Genomic DNA, 1,813 nt, shown 5'->3' on the forward strand with positions numbered 1-1,813 from the left:
GGGGGGGGTCCGCGATTATATATCCGTGACCAGCCGCTTCTCCTCCCATTCCCTGTAGCCATAGACACTACCCTCAACCTTGAGCTCTTTGGCCACTTTGGTGGTTATTCAAACCCCCAAAGACCCGCGGAGAAAACTTCAAGGGGGCGGGGGCGGAGGGACGTGGAAAGGAGGTTCAGCGCGCGCTCTAGCAAAGCCTAGCTGCCGGCGCTTTAGACCGCGATGCGGAACGCGCCGGGGGCAGTGAATGTCGCCAGAGTCCAGACACTGCGAGGCATTTTTGATGGAAACCACAGAAGCCCGTTCATAAGCGGCTGGAGGGGCCAGGGAAGGAATGAGAAGGGCGATACAACGAGCCTTTAAAAGAAAGCTGGGATCTGTGCGAGGAGCAGCCGGGAAACCCGGAGACCGGAGCGGACCGTGAGGCGGGGCGTCTGCTGTAGAGCGTACGCTTCCGCACTCGGCGGGGGAGCACGTCGGCAAAGACCGGGTAACAAGTTCCTTCGGCCTCGTCACGCTTTCAGACCCTGCTTGGAGAAGGGCACCCGTAGTGAGCCCCTAACCACAAGCCCGGCGCCGGAGCCAGGGAAGCGAGAAAGAAAAAACCCAGGAGCTTTGACAGCACCTGTTGGACCAGCGCACTAACGAGTTGCGGGCTCACATGCCCCTCCCCCAGGCTCCACCACCTCCCCGGGACGCTCCGCGTACACCCCACCACAGCCATGGATGATGGTCAAAGGTCGTCGCAGCCAGACAAAGCACAGCCCGGCGAGTGCAAGCGCACGCGCCCTCCCCGGGTCCTCAGTGCCGCAGCGGGTAGTGGGGTCCCCAGAGGAGCGGACGAGCTCACTGGCCTGGATGTAGCGCACGATGTCGTCCACATCCAAGTCTTTGGTCTCATCAAAATTGTAGGCGGACGTGTGCAAGCCTTCCTCCTGGAAGACCTCATGGACCCCCTCGAGGGTGAAGTAGCAGTTCCGCTCCAGCCTGTCGTCGCTGTAGACCAGCACGGCGCGGCTCCACTGGTGGTGGCGGAACAGGGCGAGCATCATCTCGCCCATCTTGGCGTACGCGGGCGCCACGCGTGTGAGGTGCGAGTACTCCGTGTCCTTATGCCGGAAGCCGGCTGCCAGTGCCCCGGCCGACAGCATGGGTAGGTCCCAGTGCGACGCTAGCCGGGCCACCGGCGCCGCCGCGTACTCGCACACAGGCCCCAGGATGAGGTCGGGCTTGGCGCCCCGCGCCGCCGCCACGCGGTCCACCAGACTGAAGAGTGCGCGGTTGCCGCAGTCCGAGTCTTCGTAGGCCACCTGGAAGCGAGTGCCGGGTGGCAGAAGCCGCCGCCGGGTCCCGTTGCCCTCCACGCTGCGCAGCGCGTATTCGATGGCCGGCCGCACCCGAGCCAGGGAGAACAGGTACGAGTCGTCCTGGGGCAACAGCACCAGCACCTCGATCTTCTGCGGCGGCAGTGCCTCTCTTTCCCGGCGCCCGCCGCCCGGGCCCGCGCCCCCGCCGATACCGCCACCCGTGCAGCCGGCCAGCAACGCCCAACCGAGCAGGACGCACGCGGAGAAAGTGAGCACCAGCAGGGACGGCATCGTGCCGCGGGAAAGCGCCTGCCCTCGGTGCGGACTCGCCCTCTGCCCCCCACCGACCCTTCCTCTTTCCTCCCTACTCTTCTCTCCGAGGTCCCTGCGCCCCCTTGGGCGCTCTAAGAAAACAGAATACCCCCTTCACTAACTCGCCAAAAGATAGAGAGGAAGAGTCCTCCTTTGCAATGCCACTCGTTTAAAAAAAAAGAAAAAGAAAAAGA

General features: G+C 63.9%; 1 protein-coding gene across 2 annotated transcripts in view; it reads right to left on the reverse strand.

Moving 5' to 3' along the window:
• The window catches only part of NPR3 (natriuretic peptide receptor 3), a 68,012-nt gene extending 66,414 nt beyond the window's left edge, over positions 1-1,598 (reverse strand). For both annotated transcript variants that reach the window (XM_007453356.1, XM_007453355.1), the window contains exons 1-2: positions 843-1,598; position 527 (exon numbers count right to left, since the gene is read on the reverse strand). In XM_007453356.1, coding sequence (XP_007453418.1) covers position 527; positions 843-1,598 — 757 coding nt within the window. The remainder of the gene's footprint in view (positions 1-526; positions 528-842) is intronic.
• Between the last annotated feature and the right edge of the window lie 215 nt (positions 1,599-1,813).

Source organism: Lipotes vexillifer, unplaced genomic scaffold, assembly GCF_000442215.2.
Source record: "Lipotes vexillifer unplaced genomic scaffold, Lipotes_vexillifer_v1.1 scaffold522, whole genome shotgun sequence".
Classification (NCBI taxonomy): Eukaryota; Metazoa; Chordata; class Mammalia; order Artiodactyla; family Lipotidae; genus Lipotes; species Lipotes vexillifer.